This window comes from Pinus tabuliformis, chromosome 1_2, assembly GCF_031772625.1.
Source record: "Pinus tabuliformis cultivar Carrire ecotype Pingquan chromosome 1_2, CPIR1, whole genome shotgun sequence".
NCBI classification, from domain to species: domain Eukaryota; kingdom Viridiplantae; phylum Streptophyta; class Pinopsida; order Pinales; family Pinaceae; genus Pinus; species Pinus tabuliformis.
In genome coordinates this window covers 359,571,255-359,594,482 of record NC_142298.1, presented here as the reverse complement: position 1 = coordinate 359,594,482, position 23,228 = coordinate 359,571,255, and the positions used below count along the sequence as shown (strand labels likewise).

Genomic DNA, 23,228 nt, shown 5'->3' with positions numbered 1-23,228 from the left:
ACCAGTGGTATTATAAAAATAATTTAACATATCCCAAACCTCAACGTAGTCACAGTCACAACGTTCCAACCTCAACGCACTGTCATTCAACTATTCTCATAGCACCACAACTCCTCCAGGGGGCAAATGTCTGACACCCTCATGCATTCAACATCTCCAGGCAGCAAACTCTAAATGGGAGCAGAAAATTGGTAGAATACAGGAGTTACAAGTCTAAAATGGGACCTGTGCTTTGATACCATGTCAGGCCAGGAGGTAACTCCTCAAATGAATTGTGTTTTTCCATTAAGGCTGATCATAGATATATACATGAAGGGAGAGACTCTTGGGCTTCATCTCCTAGTGTCTCTTCATATTCCTATTCTCCTTATTTTCTATTTACACTATTTTACATATATTAACACAATCCCAATGATTAGGTGTCAATAGACTCACCTAAGACTCTACCATCAAGCCGCACTCTAGCTTTCGAGTATATATGGGAGAAAAACTCAACCAATTATAAGTGTTGAAAAGCACAAACAATGGGTTGAGGAAAAAAATTTCCCTTGAGCAAACTGACTTGGTAGTATAGTCTTAAGCTACCTAGGCCTCTTATATGACTCTTTTTCATCTGACTAGAATCATTTTTACAATATCCCCGGAGGGTTGCAGAATTTGGAATATAAAACTAATGAATTCTGGCATTCTGACATGATCTGATGATGATGGAATGTTTCTGAATGTTCTTTGCCCGTGGAAGCTTTGACAAGTCTTCAAATTCAATTTGAGTGGTTAACACGTACAACAATGTATTGTGTCATCTGTTGTCGCACATAATGTGTAGACACCACGACAACGACTCAGATCGGGGGTTATCACCTTGATCCCCAATCTCTTCATTTAAGCTGTCTCCCTACAACAAGCTAAGGGGGATAGACCCTACAAAAATGGAATGAAAGAGAACTAATTGGAAACTAGCTAGTTCGGGAGACATAGTGGGCGACCAAGTACTTGATTTAGATTTAGCAAGATTTATAGGATTTGATTAGATTTTAAGCAATTGATGCCAGTGCCTTATGGAGTCAACTATCTTGCTAGGAAATTTAGGACCAAGTAATTGATTTGCAACTGCTGCTTGGATGAATGACTATCTTATATGAAGTGCAGATACTAAAGCTAATATGAGATGCAAGAATCTTGGTTAATTTTAGTTAAATGCTTATCTAAGTTTTAACGCTTCGATCCTTTCTATATTGAGCTTGATTTCGTAGTAATTGACAGGAAGAAGATAAGGTGAAACACACTAAGGTGTGATTAATGATACCTCTCCTAAAAATCTAACATACCTGGTGCCTTCGGCTTTACAGAGAGCTGTGGCTCTGACGACTGCAAGGTCACCGTTTTAAGTACTATTAAAAGCATGCTTCTCAAGCAAAGATGGACGAATACCTATCTCTCTATCGACCAAGGTTATGCTTGGAAGTAAATTTTATTTATGCAAAACTAACTTATATGCAAATGTACCAGATGATGAGATGAAGTTAGATTCAAGGATGAAAAGTGCTTATGCTACGATCTGATTCAGAGTTATATATCAAAGCCCTTAATTGTCAAAATGGATGTTCACTTCACTAGACAAAGATTGAAAGATAAATTTCTTAGCAATATCACAATTAGACCACAAGCTTACTTCAAATCTTCTAGATTCTTTCAAATGCAATTATAGCTCAAAGAGAACAAAAGCGTCTTCACAAATTAATATCAGATGCTCGAAAAATACTCAGTTTATGAAACAAAAGATATGCATTTTATCACAATTCCATAACGGAGTACTTAATTTTCAGAAATTAGTTTTTAGGACAGTAGTAAAAAAAACTTTATGACAACAACAATATGACAATGAAAACAGTAAGCTATCAATGATATCTTTATGCCAAAAATCTACCGAAAATTTTCCAAACTTGCCCACATGAATTATCAAAACTTTTCAGCCTGTTATGATGTGATTCTAGAATTATATCAGATCTGGTATACTTATTACAACCAACAATTAAAACATGAAATAAGCCTAATGATGAATGCCCAATTCAAGAAATTTATTTCTTAATATATTAGACAACTTAGGAACTGATTTTAGGCTAACCCGCATGAAATTTTGTCACTGTTATATTTCAGACTTCAGAAATAGAATTATTCATAGATAACAGTGACCCAAAATGCAGATCTAGGCCAAATTTTTGATACACATCAAACATAAATGACTTATTAATGTATTTAGCAACTTTTTTAGTTAATTTCAAACCACTTAGATGTGTTTTTTACCACTATTAGAAAGGTATATGACTGCTGTAGCAAACAATGAGGAAAAATATGGTTTAGAGATCAAACCCTTAGGCCCTAGGCCGTGAAATCACTTGTCTAAGTTGCCAAAAAAATTTCAATACTTGAAACACAAATTTTTACCAAATTTTCTGCAAAAACCCACCAAGGATTAGCTTTAGAAAATCAAATATTCAAATCAGAAATGGAGTAAGGGGAATCTAGGACCAATGAGAGCTAGCACTAGGCCCAATAGAACTAGCGTTGGGCCGGGAGAAGATAGATTTGGGCTTAGGAACCCCAAAATTTGAAACCCTTGTTCTAAAAGAAAATTATTTTGGTTCAGATCTTCAGATTTATTGCAAATCTTTAATGGTTGGCCTTGCAAAAATATTTGGGACAAGATATTGCACTCTAGGACCTAGATCTGTCTCAAAACCCCCAGATCTGCTTGAAAAAGTCTCAGATCTGAAGATTTATTTGGCTGATTTCTCAGATCTATTATTGCAAACAATCTTTGAACTCAAATCTTACCCTCCAAGGTCCAGATTTAGCTCAGATCTAAAAATTTTCTTGGCTGATTTTTCAAATCTATTCCTGCAAACAATCTTTGAGCTCAGATTTTGCCCTCCAAAGTTTAGATCTAGCTCAGATCTGAAGATTTTCTGGGTTGATTTCTCAGATCTATTACTGCAAACAATCTTTGAGCCCAGATCTTGCCCTCTAGGGTCTAGATCTAACTCAGATCTAAAAATTTTGTTGGCTGATTTCTCAGATCTATTCTTGCACAAGTGAAAAGAGAAAAACCGAATACCCAATATGTACAAAAGTAGAGAAAATCTCAAAAAACCGAAGTGTTAAAATTCAAAATTATGTTGCAAAATTTCAGATCTACACAAGTAAATAACATATCTATATAAATAATTTATAGATCTATCAGATCTAAGGAGTATGAGTACAATTCCGCTCGTAGATCTGATAATCTAAGGCTCTTAATAGGTAGATCTATCAAAATTTCCACAAAATATTTAAAATATTCGTACTAGCCCAAAAACAACCTTCAAAAAAAATATTCATTAGATAAATCTTGAGGCTTATATGCAGTAGGCTCTTCAGAAAATATGTGTTGAGAGTTGGCTCGTCCAACCAAAGACTATCCCCAAACACTCAATCAGAACTTGAGAGATCTTCTGCAAACACTAGATCAACCATCAAATCAAGTAGAGAAATAGAACAACAATAAAATTCTGAAGAAATAAAGATACTTGCTACTTCAATCAGAATAAAAAATGTTACCCTAGATCCAACAAACTGAATAAGATACCTGTATTCAGATTATTCTAATAGAGCTATTGATTGACAAATTTCACATAATATTAAGCAGAAATTAAAACAATGTTACCATAAATTTATGAAGAGGAACACTACAACACGTTGAAACCCCAAAGACTTTTGCATTAATTCAAAAAAGTATACAAGAGAGCTTGAGAGCTTAGTACACGATTCAAAGATTGAATGAATTGACTGACAAATGACTTCCTATTTAAAGATAAATCCTCCAATGGCTAGTTCGAGTGATCTTCGTCAAAGCAATCTCTACTGTTGATGAGGATCAAAATTTATTTTTAATCTCATTCGTCGAAATTTTAAATTCTTGAGGAAATTCAAATTTTTTAATTAAATGCATTTTAATTAACTCAAAAATAAAATTTGAGTTAATTTCCTCAAAAATTTGACTTTGACTTAACCCCTAGAGACTAAAGGCTTAAAATTTAGCAAAATAATTAATTTACCTTAGTCCCGAGACGTTTTAAAATTTGAATTTTAAGGATCAACGAATTTTGCCTTTGGAAAATTTAAATTTACTTAGGACCTAGGATTAATTAAATTTTTGGCCTAGGATTTTAATTAATTTTTGGCCAGAAAATCTAATTAATTAGCCTATGAGGGGATAAATGATTTTTCCGACCCTCAAGACACTTTACATCATAATTTTCATATTTTTTACATCAGAAGGGGGAAAACCCATCTGAAATAGACCCTCACAGACTATCCATTTCAGCGACACAAATATAATCCTACAGACCAAACAATTTGTAATAAAATAACTTAACCAAATAGTTAGGATTATTCCCAATTTTTTTTTATATAGACTCGATCTAGAACACTATAACTCGCATAAGATCCCATTGTCAAAATACATTCTAGCTTTGAGGTAAGACTGAAGGAAAACTCTGCTAACCATCTGAGAATGGATCAGTGAGACAAAAAACCTCCCAGAATGTAGATCGTCACCAGAAAAGTTGGTTTACCTATGCAATTACATACATGACACAGATCTGCTGAGATTATTTACATCATATACATGCAGAATGGGTTTACATTATAATATGACAATCAGGTTGATGATAAAAGCTGGATAGCATGGAAACATCGATCAGACGCAATCCCTTTTGTGAAAAAAGTGGTGTACTGCTATGGGTCGTTGACACGTAGTGGTCAACAAGTATCATTTTAATTTTTTTTATTATTGTAGTTGCAGGGATTGCAACTTTGCAGTTACTGTGATGTTCCAAAGTGCAAACTGTATCACTGAGATCAACCCCAACTTTGAGGGACAATTAGTTGTGGCAAATACCAGTGGAATCACATTTGCTCACAAAGTTATATATATATGAATTTTCCTCTTAAATTCTTGACTGGGAATGTTATGCTCAAGAAGTACCATATTGTTTATAGTTATATGATGAATTTGCTGTATATTTTATAGGGTAGTTCTGTATAATAATTGCTTTTTACTAAGTTACAAGGCACCTCGAAACAGTGCCTGTGTCCCATATCCTATGTGTCGGACACCAATACATGAGGACACATGTCTGAGAGATGTCTGACACATGTTTGGCATGTGTTCTATTAATAGTACACCTTCCAAACACATGTCTGATACATGCCCTCGCTGTGTCCCTCGTGAAAGAAGTCTGTACCCCATGTAAACATGTTTTCCCTTCCATTCAAGCTCATTTCGCTTAACAAGGTGGAGGTGTCAGATGTTTTGGAGTGCAGCTGAGGGTTATGGTGTAGTGTTAGAAGGGATTCCAAGTGCTTTGTAAGTGGATTTATCCTCGAATCCTCAAGTTTTTTCTTACAGAAGTCCACTGTCTTCTTCATTTCACAGAAATCATGGCTCTATGATCAAGGGCTGTTGGAAAAAGTTAAAAGAAAGGGAAGAATGCCCCCATTGATGTTGTCCCCCCTCTTTCATTTTCTTTGGGGCCTGCAAGTGCTCCATCTGCTAGGAGTGGGGCTGCAATAGTAGTTTCAAATGCTGAAAAAACATTATTTTAGCAAGACAACAGGCTAAAGAGAAAATGTTGTATGATGGAATTTGTGTCATGATCATGTAAAATTCTAAATGTTTTTAGTTTCTAAATTCTCAAAAAAAGTTGAATACTTGTCTATATTAGATATTTCTTTTTTCTGTGTAATTTATAATTTGTTATATTCTTTATATATATATATATATATATATATATAATTTGTGTGTGTGTGTGTTGTCCATATCCTGTTTCCACGGTCACTTTGTCTCGTTTCGGACACTCGTATTTCCATGTCATCTGTGTCTTGTTTCATGTGACTTAGCTTTTATATGTTGGTTGTAACTTGCAGATAGTTGAATGTAGACGTGTGTTGAAGTGGACTTATGCATATGGCTATTACCTTCCTGAGCAGGAGCAATCTAAAAGGCAATTCTTTGAATATTTACAAGGTATGCTTTACAGAGAAGTTGGTCATGACCTTTGTAAAGAAAATAAGGATGTATACACTTTTAAATTTTAAGCTTATTCCAGAGTTGCAGTTGAAAGTTGAAACTTAAGACTCAAACAGGGAGGATGAAATATATGTGGTATTGTTTATTTAGGTGAAGCTGAATCTGGGTTGGAAAGACTTCATCAATGTGCTGAAAAGGAATTGCAATTTTACCTTGAAGGTGACATCCCCTCAAAGGACTTCAACGAATTCCGTACAAAACTTGCTGGGCTGACAAGGTATCATTCCAGTTATGTCGCTCTATTTTTCTTTATCTTTCAATGGTCTCTGTGAGTCTTAGTCTTCTCAGGCCCTGTGCTTTTCGACAATGCCTAGTTCTCTGCAGTTCATTCAGTTATCAATATGAAAGAACAAGAGGCTGAATATTGTTCAGCATGCTATCATTGCATTTATAGGATAAAATATTCTTTTGACATATTTTCCTATACAATGTGTGCAGCGTCATTGATACAAGTATTTTGCCTTCTCGATCTGTTCTTGCTACTTTGTAGCTGGTTATATTTTCCAGAGTGAATTGCATTGCGCATTGTCTCTGGTTAATACCTAGAGTTGCTTGTTTCAAAGTCTGTCATTGTCAAGTGAAGAATGTGATACTAAATTTATTTAAAATTTTTGAAGAGTTTGTTGAAGTGTAAGAAATTAATGTGGCATAAAGTAGTGTGACGAAGATTGGAATCGGGAAAAACTTCGTGGGAATTATCAACTTGGGAAATTGGAAAATTTTGAAAAAAGTCAGTGAAAGTTGGCAAACATAAATTTGGATTTGAAAAAATGGGAAAATGGGTGACCTGAAAAACTTGTAAAATTCTGGACAAATCAGAGAATTTTGCAACATGTATATAAAGTACAAATTTTTTTGGATTGCATGCTAGAGTAGTGATGTAAATTTAAGTGGTAATCTATCCCTGTGAGTATCAGCAGAGCATTTTAGTGCATGGAAGCTCCACAGTTTTGAATGCTTAGCATATACAGAATAAGGATTAGAAGCACACACATCATCATCCACAAAAGTCCAACCATACTAAATAAAGCTTAAATGGAAGCAAAGGGAACAATGAATTATTATTGAGCAACATGCAAGAAATAAAGTTGTAAGCATATAAATGTTCATAGTTGGATGTTTGCGTGCACGGGTCATATACATCAACCAGTATATACTATATACACTAACTTGCACAGTGCACTATTGGCATTGTTGAGTAATTGTCTATAGTAATAATTGTTGAACTTGTATTTCCTAAGGCCAATGGTTCAATGTCAATGAGATAGAATCAAGTATGGACATAGAAATATGCGCGTGCAGGTGAATACCCGATGATCCCTCCAATAACCCAGAAGGATTGAACAAAAACTCCTGACATAAAAAACAACCCCTGACATTAAAATTTGATCTCCCTCCTTGGCTTAAAATTTTAGCACATTCTTTTTAAGGCCAGGGAGTACAACCCCTAGCTCAGACCACTCATCCTTTGCGTGGGTTGTAGCCTTCATTTTCTAGATTTGGCTAAGGCACAAAGCCCTGTTTGGCTAACCCGGGCACCTAGCCCACTGTCTTCAGGATGAGCTAGGGAAGAGTACCCTAATTAATGATAGCCACATTGACTCAGTGCCTTAGTGATTCCATGACAAGGCATAGGGGTGTTGAGGCCCTTTTTAAAGGTGTGACGTACTATTATTTGCACCCAATGGCTTACGGCTCAGTGTTGCACTAGGCTCAATATTACCTGCTCGGGGTGAGCCGCATACGAGTATGGTCAATTTCATTCCTGAGATGGCGACAAACCCAGGAACACCATGCCTTGTTGGTATCATTTTTTATTATACTACCCACAGGTTATTTTATAACCTAAAGATAGCTTTATTTTTTATCATAGATGATAGGAGGGTAGTATAGCAATATTTGTAAAAAACAGAAAGAATAGCCTTATATTCATCAGACACACGTCTATTTACATATGTATTTGTGATAAATGGAATGGTGGATCAATCATAATCAGTGTTGCACATATCGTGTTAATATCGAAATTATCATGATATTGTCACCAAACCTCTGCTCGTCGATATTATTGCCTTAATTCATTGTGATATTTTATATGCTTTGAAATTATTGTGATAATTTAATTTATTGTAATAATTTCCTTATTTATTGGGAGGTGACAGCAAATTATCACCCTGCTGCTCAATTCGGTGAAATAAAAACTCCGGATTGGGTATCTTGAGGTCATTTTGGGTTTTTATTTTGCTGAGACTGAGCCTTGAGGGTAGTGTGAGCCTTGTGAGCAGTTTTTAACAAGCAAACAGGGGAAATCCATAGTTTTATTTGCCATTAGCTGAGCATTTGTGGAGTGGAGATCTTCTCCAATATACCATATCCATATTTCCTGGTATATAAGAAAATTTCCTTCCTTTTCTTGTTTTTCAAGATATAGTATAGGATATGCAATGTTCATTAGATATACTTCTTTTTTCCCACTTTGATTGGAGGATTTAATACTTATGTAGCTAGGGTATTTTAATTGGAGCATTTTTTATGGTTTTTCAATTTTGTGGATTTGTATTCAATTTCTAAGTTCTCATCCTTTTTTCTGGTCCCGTAGGTTTACAAATTGAATCAGTTCTATAGAGTCTACACATTTCAAGAATCAAAATGGCAAAGCTAGTGGATCTAATGTGGAAGTATCATCTACCCTCTGAGGGTCATAATAGAATGAGGTTGAAATGCAAGTTATGTGGTATGGAAATGTTTGGTGGAATCGACGGTTTGAATTACCACCTTGCCTAAATTCCAAAGAATGATGTGGATCTTTTCCCAACGTCCACCCCAAAAATTTTCTACATTGCAAACCAATCCATTTTTCAAATGCATAAGACGAGAGATCAAAAGGAAGAAGTGAGGCTTCAACTCGCAAATATTGTGGAAAGTGGGGAAAATCCAATCCTCAAGCTCACACTCTACAATGTTTGGCCCCATAGCGTCACCTTTCTTTGTTCCGCCATTTGTGCCTAGGGAGCATCCTTTTATTCAGTGAATGGTGAAATAGAAGGAGAAGGAAAAGGTTGACAAAATTGTGGCGAAATGATTTCTATGGAATGACATACCATTCAACATTGCCAAGAACAACCCATTCTACCATTCCATGTTTGAAGCTACTACCATTGTTGGTCTAGGCTACAAGGGCCGTTCTTATAATGACTTGAGAGAGCATTTCCTTCAAGGCGACAAGGTTGATTGCTCAAGGAGATTGGTTGAGCTGAAAGATTCATGGGTGATCACAAGATGCACCGTTATGTCAGATGGTTGGATAGATGGGAAGGGTAGGTCCATTCTAAATTTCTTGGTTAATTGTACCAAGAGGAGAATGTTTATCAAATCTATTGATGCCTTTGCATATGTTAAAGATGCACAATTATTATGTGAGTTATTGGATAACTTCATCTAGGAGATAGTTCTGCGATATGTTGTCGAAGTCATTATAGACAATGTTGCTAACTGTGTTGCTGTAGGAAAGTTGCTTATGGAGAATTTCTTGGTTAATTGTACCAAGAGGAGAATGTTTATCAAATCTATTGATGCCTTTGCATATGTTAAAGATGCACAATTATTATGTGAGTTATTGGATAACTTCATCTAGGAGATAGTTCTGCGATATGTTGTCGAAGTCATTATAGACAATGTTGCTAACTGTGTTGCTGTAGGAAAGTTGCTTATGGAGAGGGCTTATATTGGATTCCATGTTCACCCATTGCATTGATTTGATGCTAGAGGGCATGGAAAAAATTCTTTGGATCAAGGAAATTGTTGAGTTGGCAAGGAGGGTTACAAAATATATTTACAATCATACATTTGTTCTAACACTCATGAGACAGTTCACATGGGGCAAGGAATTGGTCCATCTTGCTATCACACATTTCGCAACTAGCTTCTTTTCTTTTCAATATCTCCACAATTCAATGTTGGATATGTAGAGGATGTTTCTCTCAGATGAGTGGAACACTTGTGTCTATAGCACTAAAGTGGATGGGCATGCCATAACCCAACTTGTGAGACACAATCAATGTTTTTGGATGAGAGCTGAGGAGTTGTGTGCTATCAGTGAACCTTTAGTAAAGGTTATTCGCTTGGTTGATGGTGAGAAGCCCGCAACAAGATACTTTTATGAAGTCATGGATAGGGCCAAGAAAGCTATCCATTGATGCTATGAGGTCAAGGGGGAAGATGGATTCACTAGACAAGACAAGATATGGGGTGTGATTGATGACCGATGGAACAACACCCTCCATCATCAAATTCATGTAGCAGAGCTACCTTGCATTCTCTTATGCATGTGGATTTAGGTTTGATGTAAAGGTTATCGATGGATGTTGTTAAACTCACATGGAATGTAAACATGCATAAATGATAGAACATTGAATTTGCCTATATTATTGATATGATATACATTTATAGTACATCAATGTGACCCTTGGATTCATATTCCAAGTGGTCTCTTGGACTTCGGTGGCTATTCACATTCCACACCAACCCATAGAGGATTAGGTGTCCAACATTCCCCCCCTTAATCCGAAGGGTTATGTATGAGTCCAAGAAGAGAGCTATAATACAAAATGTGAAAAAACATGCATGGAAACACTAGGCTGAATGTGCTTTCTGAAATGTTGGTATAAGGGGGGTGGTTTAAGGATAACCACCAACACTGAAATGCTTAGTGCAGTTCCCAGAACTCTTCCAAGTCTGACAAGAAGCTAAGGTCTTCGGCTAGAGGAAGTGCTCTTGATGTTTTGAAGAGGAAAACCTTCAACCTTGAAAGGGAGGCCTCACCCTGCATAAAAAGGGAGAACCTTAACTTGAAAAGGGAGGTCTCAACCTGTGATGGTTTAAGGATGACCACCAACTGAAGGCATGCTTAGGGGCATCTTTGTCTCCTGCTACAACTCTGACTTTGGTATGGCAGGTTGTGGCTCAGGCTCGCTTGATGTGTTTTTGAAGCTTGTAGATGACCATCACTTCCCCCTTGTTAGATACAAGGTGAGATGATGGAGAAAACTCAACTGCAAGATTGTTTAATACTCTAGAACAAGTTCTAACATATGACTGAAATATCTTCTTGGCTGTTGATGCCCATTACCAAGAAGCGATCCATCCAAGACGAATCTTTGTTCTTGCAGCCTACAGGGGGCTTGTCTTTGAAGCATCTATTTGAAGAATGAGTCATATTATGACAATGCTCACATGGATGAAGATCAAAATAGTGATCTTTCATATGGCCAACTCGGTCACATTGTTGGCATTTAACAACTTTTGAATGCGAATGTGGAGGAGCAAAATCTAGAACAACTGAAGGTGAACTGCCATGAAGAAACCCAACACTCTAAAATTTGATGGGCTTTGAGTAATCTGGAATATGAAAGGACACATCCTTGTCATATCCTAGACCAGTTCTGTGCTTGTTATGGACAAACTCTTCCCAAGGTCTAATGTTGGGCTTGTGAAGTGCAGACTGAACTTTTGCATCTGCATGTAACTTTGCTGCTTCATTGGGCCCTAGATCTGAATCTGTAACATTATTGACTTGTTGTTTATGGGAGTCTGTTTCAATGTTTTGAATAGAAACAAGTTTATAATGATGACTCCATTGTTGTAATTCTTCTTGTTGTAGCTGAGATTCAAGCTACAAAAATTCAATCTTGTCTTGTGCATTTTGCAAGCATGTTTGAATGTTAGATAGGGTGCCTTTGCCAATTTTGATTTTATCATGAACAATTGAGTGTATTAAAGTATTTAGCACCTCTAATACATCAATAATTTTATTCATTTTCTCCAATGTCAAACTTACACTTTAAAAAACTGATGACACCTATGGATCAATGAGGAAGGAGCAACACCCACTTACAACATACATGGCAGAGGCATATTTGACCCACAATAGTAGTACACCAACACTCAGTAACAATAAATAAGACTCAAAAATTAGTGTTTAACGCACATACCAAGGTCTACAACTACACAACGCAAACAATGGCACCTACACAATGCAGAAAGATGCACATACATTGCTAAACAGTCACACTATATATAAACACATTTAATCTGCAACCCATTTCATAAATATATCACAGCTTCAAAGCACATATAAAACCAATCTTCAATCAACTTGACAATATGCGTTCACAATCTACTGTTCTATCCAACAACGAGTGTATAAACTCCAATGCTTCAATAGAGAATTAATGCACAGTTAAGGAGAGATTTTATGTTCCAGTTTAGAGGTAATGCTGTGGACAACAGGTTCTAGCAGTTGAGGTGTAGTCGATACACTCTCTCCTGAAAGCAACCTCCCAGTTCCAGAGAAGGATCTTGAGGTAGATGATGGCCGAGGTTGGTCAGCAGGCCCTTCCAAAGCTCCAAGTTGTCTAGCCCGATTGAAAATAGCATCAATATTGCTGTTTTATTTGGATGGATCTTGGACTAGCATGCCACTCTTTTCTCCTCCAGTGTAATACTCCTGGGGACCATTGGAATCACTGTCAGAACCAGAAACCGAAGGGCGATTGAGGTCAGAGAGCGTCCTTTAGCTTCGACGAAAATGGTTTTGCTTCTGGCTCGGGCTCTAGTTCCGGGTCCAGTGGAGGCTCTGGAAGAGCTGGTAGTTCTGATTCCAGTAGCGACAAGGGATTCGGTTCTAGATCAGGTAGGTGCAACAACGGTGGAAGCTTTGCCTCTAGATCTGGATCGAGTTTGGGTTTGGTTCTGGGCGATCTTCGGGAGGCCCAGGGATTGGAATATAGATTTTTATATTCACCTCACATGTTAAAATGATGGGTGCGTATTTTTCGGCATGTCAAACTTTCATGGCTATGTATATAATACATCGTCTATGTTTGATGTTTGTCGCTTGAAATTTGTCATAGGATCTTCTCTGTCCATTCGTTGTGGCCGAATCTAGTGGTTGAAGAAGCAGGCTTCAGTGGCTGATTTTTTGATAGGCTTCTTCTCAGTTTATTTTCTTCAGACTTCTCGGAGTGCAGAGTGTGCATGGTGTTGGCCGAGCCTACTGTTTGAATCATGGCTTTTAGTAAAGTGGTTGCAAACCTTCCTCATCCATGGGTTTGTAATCAGACAGTCCAATTCTCACACACTCTCATTCCTCCGATACAGTAAATAGGTGTTGCCAACTACAAATGGATCCCCAAAAGAGTTGTCCACAAGTTGTAGGCATGCACCTCTACTTTCCTTGCAAAATAATATGGGAGGATTAAAAACTTTTTGTTGAGATGGTGAATCTTCTGTATTATGCTAATCGATGTCGATCATACATTTCACATGAAATAACTATTGAACATGAATGCGCATTACTTATTTGACGAAGGAAAAATCAGACAAGAGAGAGATTAATCTCTGAATAATTTCAAGTCAAATCACACAGAATTGAACACATTTATTGCTTCGACATGCATATAAAGAGCATGAACTAATATTCAAGACTTATGCATAGAGACTTTACATTGTTCTGTATTCCTTGACCAGTGCACAAAAAATCAATTTCTCTGATCCAATGCAAAAAGATGTACGAGCTGTGAGTTGGGCGAATAACCATGATCATTGGACAAACGTTACATTCATCGAAAGTCACATTCCACCCTTTGGTTGTGATCGAATTCCCTCCTTTTGCAAGGAGACAGAGATGCAGAACATGCATACTACCAGATTTCCATAGAAGTGTGCTTATTCCATAAAGAAATCAACCAGGAGTTTCAACGCTCCATTCCCAATAAATGACACTCCAACATAGCGCACAATTTGTGATTCAACACAACATACATTCTAATTCTCCTTTGTAATCGCTGAATTGAATGTTGGAGAGATGCGTTTCTTTTACCTGTTCACCGCAGTTATAATTAAAATCGTGAATCTACTAGCCACCTAACTTGGATGGCGCATGTCTAACAGGTGGGTCGTGCAATTTGACGAACGCTGGCTGATATTGGGGTTGCACCTGCAAACTGCCCAAAATAACTTACATCCAAAAATAGTGCCGAGAAAAGAAACTGACACAAAATTTGCAGGGGAAATGGAAGATTTGAGAGAGGTATACAAATACATTATATTGGAAAATGAATGCATTGCGGAAATAAAAGGATAGAATGGAAAGGCATCTAATTCAAAGGTGCGGGACTGACATGCACAAAAAAGACCACAAAAACTAGTGGTTCAAACAAGATTGAGCAAGTTAGGAAGGTACCCGCTCTGATACCGTGTTAAACTCACATGGAATGTAAACAATCATAAATGATAGAACATTGAATTTGCATATATTATTGATATGATAGACATTTATAGTACATTGATGTGACCCTTGGATTCATATTCCAAGTGGTCTCTTGGACTCCGGTGGCTGTTCACATTCCACACCAACCCATAGAGGATTAGGTGTCCAACAGATTTTACCAATGAATTTAGAGGATGGTGTTGACTTCCACTATCCACTAAACACAACGAGATTTCCAAGCAACTTGAGGTATATAAGTTGAGTTCTGTGACATTTGAGTATGATATGGCTATCTAAGATAGGACTGCTAAGATTCCAAGTAAGCTACAAGTAAAATTTGTTTCAATTTTCAAACTTTCAAATTTCATTGTGTTTCCTTTCTATCTATGGTTCTATTTGACATTTGTTACTTAATGGAAAAATGAAATATAATTCATTGTCTTTCCTTAGAAATTTGAATCGTTGCCATGTTTACGCTGTAGATGTGTGGTGGGAAAACAACGGTAGAAGAGTCATAGAGTTGCAAAAACTTGCCATTTGGGTGCTAATTCAACTTGTAGCTCTTCAGGATGTGAGCACAATTAGAGTTTCTTTGAAAAGATACACTCCAAGAAGCGTAATAGGCTATAAATTTTCAAATTTAATTTAAATTTTTTTGTAAGTTCATTAATTTATTTTACGACATATCCGTAGGGGATACTATCATCTTATCACGAAATGCCCCTCATGCATGTTAGATGTGCATTGCCTCAATGACATGGTCTATTTTTACTACAATCTCAGGCTATGGGTCTGGTAGATAAACAAAGTACTGGAGGCACTTGACACCATGTGTTTGTGGAGGGTGGAGACCGAGAGGCCTATCATGGAGGAGGCACTTGAGTGATTGGAGCAAGAGGTTGAGGAGTTGGAGGAGGAGGGGGAGGGGGAGGAGGATCCTCCACTTGTAGGAGAGACAAATCTAGAGCAGGGGGAGGATATTGAAAGTCTACCGCAACCAATGCTGCCACGACCCTCCACAGAGACTTCCAATTAGTGGAAGAGGTGGAAGACAACCCACTTCATCTTCCACCTTTTAAGCTCAATCTTAACACGTCCACCCACTACTTCTAGAGGAAGAATGACACTGGTGACCTTTTCTCATAAAAGGGGTAGAGGCAATCGTTGATATTTTAGTGCATCATGATTAGCCTTGTAGAATCTAGATGCTTCATGATGTTCATCTCATGAGATACACTTTCTTGTTTCGATGTGATTTTTTCTTATCTTATCAGGATTTGTGACTTGGGATAAATATCAAATTTCACTATTGATGTCTAATGTACCACTTGACATTTTATACATTTTATATAGTAGTTTTATCTTCATATTTATGTAACAATGTGTTTGTTTGATGTTGATCTTGCTTTAGAAGTTTAAAAGTTTGAAAAACATGATTATTTTCTGTATCTTTTAAGTTTCCCAATAATTTACAATAATTTCCTCGATATTGCCGATAATTTAAACTTTGGATCTCTAGCGATAAATTGCCAATAACAATAATTGTAATCTATTCATGATGATAACTTAGGTTGAAAAAGGAGATGTGTTATAGAGAGCATTATTTATGTAGACAAGGGTTAGAGAGAAGCACACTGTTCATCCAATGAATTAGAACCTCCTATTCCAGGTTTCATAACAATGACACGACTTTACGATCCCTTTGAAAACTCATAAAGTTCATCTTTTGAACACATTGCAATTCATTATTGATACCGTATAATACTTCACCACAAAAAGACTAAATGCCCAAATACATGTCGATGACAAATCTTGGGCTAACATTTTCTCTAGACACTATTGTTGAGTATCTTGCTCAAGTAATATGTACACTATCGGTTTTAATAGATGAAATATTTGATTCTTTTATTGGTGTTGTCGTTGTTGAAATCAATATTGTTAATGATACCCTAGGTGATATAGACTATATTGTTTCTATATTGACTTTCTTTCTCTTCCAATTTTTTTGAACTTCCTTATATTGCTTATATGCTTCTTTTGCAAGTTTCATCAAATTTTCATAATTTGCATCCACGAAGTCTCTTGCATCCACCTAATATAAACATCTTCATCTTCTATGTGAATTATCTCAGTCTATACTCTCATTTTCTTCTATTTATGCTTCAAGATTGTGCTCTATAACCATTGTTATCAAACCTAGACAAGTTACATAATTACTGGTTGACCCCAAAAATTGGAACTTGAAGAAAAAATCGGGAAAATGGTGGACCAAAAGGTACATAAAATATTCAAATTTTGATTAAAAAATATATTCATGTACATCCATGTGCATCCAAACCATTAGACACAAATATGGAAAGTTTGGGAATTATATATATATATATATATATATATAGATATATATATATATAACTTGTAATATTTTAATATATAATTGTATAACATATATATTTCATAAGTTATACTAAGTGTGTAAACTCATTCAAATTTATACCTTGGTCCATGATATATATATATACATGGTTATAATATGCTCTGGGTAAATGTATGGAAATGATGAATGACTCATTGGAATACAAAGAGCACAACTGAGAACATTGTTGAGTGGGATATAGAAACACAATATTGGTTTGCATAGTATAATGGTTCACAATATTTAGCATTCTAAGTTGTTGGGACCTGTTAGAATTTAGGTGATGTATATTGCACGGTAAGGGACACATAAAGTATGCATTTGTATAGCATTTTTGCTAATGCAAGAATTCCAACATCCATTTTGACTAGGATGTAAATACTAAGTTACTAGGAAATAGAAATGGATACATATTTGGATACAAGTCCACGCGATTTTTGAAAAGCCAAGTTCTGGATACAGGGGTGAAACACCACATACAAAAAATACAATAGTATTTATTTGATTTTAAAACCATAATAAAAGCATACTCAAAAATCAAAACCATTCATGAATCACAACATTAGAATTGAAATCATTATATAATTTATAAATATGAAGACTAAAATCGTGATGCATTCTCCTTTATACAAAAGGATATCTGTAAATACAAAATTGGGTGTCTCATCAATGATTACTCTATTGATATGATAATGTAGAGTAGGTATAACTACATGTCCAAAAATGGGTCTACATGCTCATCATCTAAATATTTCGGCTCTCCATCATGATCAACCTATCATCTAAATTCCTATCTAGTTACAATGGTAAATGAATATTGTACATAGTGTGAGAAGATGCTATAATGTATGTGTTGACCATACGTGTCAACTATCCATAGCAGTACACCCCCTTTTTCGACAAAAGGGATAACACTTGATCGACGTGTCCATGCCATTCGACTGTCATCATCAACCCGATCATGTTATGTTGTACACCTAGTTTGCATATGTAAACTGTAAATAATCTTAGCAGATCTGAGTCATTGCCTACGCAAACCTAATTTTCTAATGATAATCTACGTTCTGGAAGGTTTTTTGTCTCACCAATCCATGATTGGCAGAGTTTTCCTTCAGCCTAACCCCAAAGCCGGAATGGATTTTGTCATTAGAATCTTAGGGGAATCCTAGTGTGCTAGGTTGAGTCTATGTAAAAGTAATTTGAAAATAATCCTAACTATTTGGTTAGGTTATTACAAATTGTTTGATCTGTTAGATTATATTTGTGTCGCAGAACTGGGTGGTCTATGAGGGTTTATGCCAAATGGGTTTTACCCTTGAGATGTAAAAATCATGATGTAAAGTGTCTTGAGGGTTAGAAAATGTTTTATCCCCTCATAAGTCCTAGGTCCTAGGCGATTTTTCGAAAGGCTAAGTTTGAGGGTCCAATAATAATAACAAATAAAATTAAAAAATTAAAAAATAAAAAATAAAATAAAATAAAATTAAAAAAATAAATTAAAAAATAAATAAAAAATTTTGAAAAATAAAATAAAATAATAAAATAATAATGAGTCAAAGCTTTGAGGAAATAAATGCAAAATTTTAATTTTTAATATATTAAAATGCATTTAAAATTTCGACAGATGAGATTAAAAGAGATTTTGATCTTCATCGACGGTCGAGATTACTTTGACATGGATCACTTGAACTAGCTGTGGGAAATTTTCCTGTAAATAGGGTGTCAGAGGTCATTTGAGATCATTCAATCTATGAGTCTTGTGCTAAAGAAAGCTCTTTTGTAGTCATTTTTCATGTGCAATAAAGAAAGACTTTGGGGTTGAAATCTCGCTGGTGTTACTCTTCTAGAAGTTCTGTAAGATGTTTTATTTCTCTGCATAATTTTATTTCAACCATTGATGATAGCTTGATGAAGAGTGATTTTAAACACAAGTGTCTTGTTTGGTCGCTAGGGTTTGAATGGTAGTTAAATTTCTGAATATGATGGTAGGTATCTCCATTACATTTGGATTTTAGTATCGTTTTCTCCTTCTTCGTTAATGGTTGAATTAAGCTGTGCAAGAAATCCTCTTTTTTAAAGATTACCAGGCGTTCGGGGAAGCTGTTGGCCGAACCAGCCAACTCCCAGATTGCGTTTTCTGAAGAGCCCAGTCAGTTTTGATCTCGAGCTTATCATTTGAATTTTTCTTGTGAATGCATGAAGGGTTTTCTGAAGCATCTCATAGTAAATTTAAAATTATGAAAATATTTTTGTGGCACACTGACAAATCTGGCTATTTAGAGCCTTTAGGCTGTAAATATTGTAATTGTTTAACTGGTTTTAGGGTTTTTAGTTTTGTTTCTTGCAATTTTACTTCTGGGTGTTTGGTTTTGTTACTGCAGGTTGCAGGTTGGAAGAAAGCATTTTGTCCGAAGCCAGATCTAGGCTTTGGAGGGCAAGATCTGGCCTTAGAATCGGCTCTTGCAGGGGTACTTTCAAGATCTGGAAAATTTTAGGGGTTTTTCATTTGACAATCTGAAGCAGCGGATTTCAAAAATTCTAAATTAAGTTTCTGGAAAAGGTTTCTGAAGAAATTCGAGGTTTGCCAAGCTATTTGTTTGCTGTTTGGGGTTTCATTTGCGTAGGAATTTTTTCGATTTTTTTTTTGGTATGTGATCCCCTGGGCCTACAACAAACCCTCAACGTGCTCCTCATACGCTATTGTTCTCCTTCCGCCGCCAGAACCTGCAACAAAACATTCGACCTCCCTTTTTATTATTTGTATATATGCGTCAAATTTCATCTAGTTTAGCTTTAGGGTTAGATTTCATTCGATTTTTTAGGTTAGCGTATTTTTTATTGAGTGTGTTTTAATATATAAAAAAAAAGTAAAAAAAAATCGATTTTCATTGTTGTATATTTGATACAATTAGGTTTTAGCTTTAGATTTTTTTATTTATTATTTAACTTTGATTTTATTTAGCTTAGGTTCTTGTTTTAGTTTTAGAATCCGATAGTTCTGTTTTTATTTTGTATATATATATATATATATATATATATATATATATATATATATATATCAGTGTTGATAATATCGGTATCGGGAAAATATTGGCGAGGGTCCAGAAAATATCTTATCGGCAATATCAGCGAAAATATCGGCAAGCATAAAAAATGCATAATATATTTATTTTTTTAAGATTTTTAAACATATAAAGCAATAACAACATGAAATAAACACATTGGCACATAAATATGAAAAAAACACTGATATATATGATGTCAAATAGAAATGATACATCAAAGGCGATACCAAATCCTGCTGATCCCTGATAATTGTCCATTCAAGGACTCAAATGTGGAGAACCAATACAAAATAACATCACATATATAAAAGTATCTGATCATCATGAGTTATATGTAGCATAACAAATAAAACTAGCAACTATCTATTTGAAATCACTGCCCTCTCCCCCTTTTACGAGAAAACATGATGGGCTGTTTGCCAGGCCTGCCCCTAGTAGTAGGAGGCCTTGACCCTGCGTCTGCACCTAATGTCAAATAATGAGTGCTAGGTATGGGGCTATGCTCTCCTATATCTATAGCAGATGGTGTTGATGCTGATGCTCCCGCAATGTTGCAGGTTGTAGCTTATCTAATCAAATTAAAATATAATTACTTCTCAAAGTTCATAGTTCACTTTAAAAAAATAAATAGAATCAAAATTTACTATTTAGAAATCAGAATGTGATATGCTTGGTCTTGATTCTTGAATACTCAATGTTCATTGTTCATGTACAACTTACAAGCACATAAGAAAATAACTAAAGTCTAATCCTATTGATTTCCTCTGCCCCTCTTGCGAGAAAATTCCACAGCTTTCCCTTTCCCTCTAGATGTAGATGCTGGTGCTGGTGGAGTTGGCAATGGAGTTTGCTATGCTCTAGAAGCTGAAGAACTAGAAGTAGGAGCTATAGGAGGTAGACCACGTCCTCTACTGGTGGCAAGGGTAGACCGGGCAGGTGGTGTCACCTGGAAACATTACAATCTCCCAATCTTGAAATCCTAAAAAACTGATAAGTCTGCTGCATTTTGATTGAAATCTAAAATTCTACTTTCTCCATATGAAATCCAATGAGGCCGGAACCACTCTCAAACATCCTGAGTCATTTCATGGTAATGTTAAAAATTTAAGTAAAAGGATGAAAATGAAGATTAAGGAGAATGTCACTTTTACTTTAAGAGTTTAACATTACCATGAATAGCATATCAATACTAGGGCCTAGAACGCTCAAACCCTCCTTGGCAGCAACCACATAGCTCACCCCTTCCTTCTCCAGCAATCAGAAATGAAAATGATATGAAAAAAAACCAAAATCAGATTTTTATAGGCCATGTAGAAATTTTTTACAGTCACCGGGTGATATTTTTAATCGTCGCGCGATATTTCGGAAATCGCGCGATATTTTCAAAAGCCAAAAATATCGCGATATTTGTCGGCGATATATAGGCTCGCCGAAAATATCGCGATATTTCCGAATATCGCCGATATCTCGGCGATATTATCAACACTGATATATATATATATATATATATATATATATATAACATTCTAAAAAAGTTAAAAAAAAAAAGTTGATCCTTAGGCTTTTATTTAGAATTTTGTTTTATAGTTTAGATTTTTATTTAGATTTAAATTTTATGTATTTAGACTTTAGTTTTGTTTTATTTTAATCTTTGAATTTTATAAAAAATATAAAAATATATAAAAATTAAAAAGCTAAAAATTGAAAATTCATTTTTTGGTGTCTTTTGTGGTATCCACTTCTCTATAGTTAAATGCATGTAAATGTTTATTGAAGTTAGCTATATGAAAGTGGTAATTGGTTAGCATTTAAATTGTATGGTTGTTTAAAGCATTCAATCTTTAGAAATTTAATTGCTGGATCATTATTAAAGCGTTGTGAGTTTATTGAATAGCTTGTATTGCTTGGGATATTTGATGATAAATGATTGTTTTACAAGGTTCATATTTCTGCAACATTTAATAAATAATCATTTAATCATTAACTCCATAAGGCATTGGTACATTAATTTCTAAAATCAATTAGGTGCTAAATTGCTTTGTTGTGTCTCCCAACCCAACCAGTCCACAGTTGGTCTTCCTTTATCCCATAGGGTCTACCCCCCTTAGCCTCGGGAGACGGCCTAAATGGAGAGATTGGGGATCAGGGCGACAGCCCCAGGTCTGAGCGTTGTCGCATTGCCCAGAGAATCAGTGCAACAACATTTTTTGGCGCCGTTGCTTGGGATAGAGTTTTTCTGTCCCTAGCATTTCAACGACATTTCATCTTCATTCTTCTATCTCATCTGGAATCTTTTCATTTGAGCCAGCAATGACAACATTTTTTGGTATCATCTCATCTTTTCCGCTATTCATTAGCATGTCAAACGACCAATATTCTTTGGCGTCATTTAATCTTTTCATCACCTTATCTTTCGTCATATCAGCAACCACTCTTCAGTTTGTTTCTTGTTTGGGTGGCGACTCCATTTCTTTTATTTTTCCCAGACAGGAAGCCTCCCTCATATCTGCTTGTTTGTTGCTTTTTGGATCCTAGAATTAGATTCATTGTTCAAGTGGCGACTCCACTTCTTTCATCTCTTGATTTTCTTGAGTAGAGATCTCTTTCTATCATCTATTTGGTTCCTCATTATTCATCATGGATTATTTGTTTACCCCATGTCATTATACTGATGTTCTCCATGATATTCCGAAAGTGGCCATTTCTAAATTACCTTTGTTCTTGGGTGGTGATTTAGTCGCTGTTAGAAAGCATTTAAGCAAGTTTACTCGTATAATGATCATATATTGTAGATCTCCTCAGTATGATCATGAAGATGTCAAAATGCATCTATTTGTCCTTTCTTTAGAGGGTGATGCTTTGAATTTGTTTAATAATTGTCCTGAAGATTCTTTAACTTCTTTACAAGACATTGTCAATGCTTTTAAAGATAGATATGGTTATCAAGATAGCTCGTCTTGTGCCCCTAAAATTGTGCAACAGAATGAAAGTAATCTTATGAGAGGTCCAGCTGTCAATGAAAGATTTCAAGACAATTCTTCATATCAGAATGTGCCATCCACCTGTACCATTGCAGATCAAATCCATGATAGTGGAAAAGCAGGGACAAATTGTGAAATCAATGAAAAGGAAAATTAGAAGCAAATTATACAAGAACTAATGCGGTTGGTTAAAAATATGGAGATCAATCAAACTAATTACGTCAATGATATGAAAACTTTATGCACCCACCTGGAAAAACATGATAAGGAGATGGACATCATGAAAATTAAACACTCTGATCATGTAACCGACATGCAGATTTAGCATGCTAAGGAAATTGAGACCATGAAAGCTAATCATGACAGGGAAATT

At 35.7% G+C, this 23,228-nt stretch overlaps 1 protein-coding gene across 2 annotated transcripts in view; it reads left to right on the top strand.

The window, feature by feature from the left end:
• Window positions 1-23,228, top strand: part of LOC149205861 (putative E3 ubiquitin-protein ligase ARI8) — a 446,435-nt gene that overhangs the window by 345,187 nt on the left and 78,020 nt on the right. The window contains exons 13-14 of one of the 2 annotated variants that reach the window (XM_089395192.1): window positions 5,968-6,067; window positions 6,221-6,347. In XM_089395192.1, coding sequence (XP_089251318.1) covers window positions 5,968-6,067; window positions 6,221-6,347 — 227 coding nt within the window. Of the gene's footprint in view, window positions 1-5,967; window positions 6,068-6,220; window positions 6,359-23,228 lie in introns of both variants that reach the window. The other variant, XM_089395193.1, reaches the window with a different exon arrangement.